At 59.1% G+C, this 1,324-nt stretch overlaps 1 protein-coding gene across 1 annotated transcript; it reads right to left on the reverse strand.

The window, feature by feature from the left end:
• Nucleotides 1-201: 201 nt before the first annotated feature.
• LOC144123673 (uncharacterized) lies at nucleotides 202-1,097 on the reverse strand. Its single transcript, XM_077656460.1, has 2 exons — nucleotides 405-1,097; nucleotides 202-273 (listed from the first exon to the last, which is right to left on the reverse strand). Exons 1-2 carry the CDS (start codon nucleotides 1,095-1,097, stop codon nucleotides 202-204), a joined length of 765 nt encoding a protein of 254 aa, XP_077512586.1.
• Between the last annotated feature and the right edge of the window lie 227 nt (nucleotides 1,098-1,324).

Below are 1,324 nucleotides of genomic sequence, written 5' to 3' on the forward strand. Positions count from 1 at the left end.
ATGTAAGACTCATACGCAGATGGTGGCAGGACGTCAGCAGGCGAAGAAGGACGTCTGCGGCAGTAGCGGGCTACATGGCCGGCGAAGCCGCAGGCAAAGCAAATAGGCCTATTGCCGCGAGTACGCCACAAACGACCGTAGTGCGAGACTGCCGGCGTGAAGCGAGGCGACGGTTGTGCCACCTGAGCCCGATACGAGAAATCAGGCGGAGGCGTCGAAGGTGGCGGCGCTTGAGTGGCGTCTTGAAAAGGGCTCAAGGGATGGGATGGTGGTCTGGCAAGAACAGCGGCGTACGTAAGAGGGGCAGCCACAGGTTGCTGGGGCAGGGGTGGCAGGGCCTCCGCGACTTGGGCTCGGATCGTCTGCTGAAGGGTGGGAGACAGCGCTGGCGGGGGGTTCCGAACTCCAGAGATGAGCGCTAGTTGGCGTGTGATCTCCTCTCGAATGAACTTCTGAATGTCATGCCTGAGCTGCTGCCCTCCTGCGGTCTCGACATCAGCGGACAGGACGTCGGCAGGCTGTACGGTGCGAAGAGTGAGGACGCGTTGCTTGCGGAGCTCCTCGTAGCTCTGGCACAAGTTGATGACGGAGGCCACGGTGGCCGGCTGCTTGGCTAGAAGCATTTGGAACGCATCTTCATCGATACCCGTCATGATATTTTGGATCTTATCAGCCTCGGTCATATCGCTGTTCACGCGCTTGCAAAGATCCACCACGTCCTCAACATAACTAGTAAATGTCTCACCAGGCTGCTGAGCCCGTTCGCGTAAGCGCTGTTCGGCGCGAAGTTTGCGCACGACAGGACGGCCAAATACCTCAGTGAAGCTCGTCTTGAACGTGGACCATGTGGCGATATCGGCTTCGTGGTTACGGAACCAGAGGTTGGCGACATCAGCCAGGTAAAAGATGACGTTGTTTAGTTTCATGGCGTCGTCCCAGCGGTTGTGCGTGCTGACCCGCTCGTAGGAAGCCAGCCAGTCCTCGACGTCAGAGTCGCCGAGCCCACTGAAGACAGCCGGGTCCCGTTGTCGAGGTGTGCCGGAGCAGACAAGCGGAGCAGCCGGTGGCTGGGGAGCCAGGGGGGCGTTATTCGGCATTGCTGACGTTACAGAGCCGCTGCGTAGCTCCAGGACGGGATCAGGAGCAACCTACACCACTTGAAAGGGGGTTTAATAGCTCAGGCACCACCATAACCAGGAAGGCAGAACCAGGCGTAGAACGAGGCCTTCTAGGCGTCCGCGGTTATTCTAGAGCCCGGCAGCAGCACGCGCTCAGCGATAGCACTGCCGCTACCTCGTTGTCACATCTTCGTATTTACAACACA

This window comes from Amblyomma americanum, chromosome 3 (assembly GCF_052857255.1).
Source record: "Amblyomma americanum isolate KBUSLIRL-KWMA chromosome 3, ASM5285725v1, whole genome shotgun sequence".
Classification (NCBI taxonomy): Eukaryota; Metazoa; Arthropoda; class Arachnida; order Ixodida; family Ixodidae; genus Amblyomma; species Amblyomma americanum.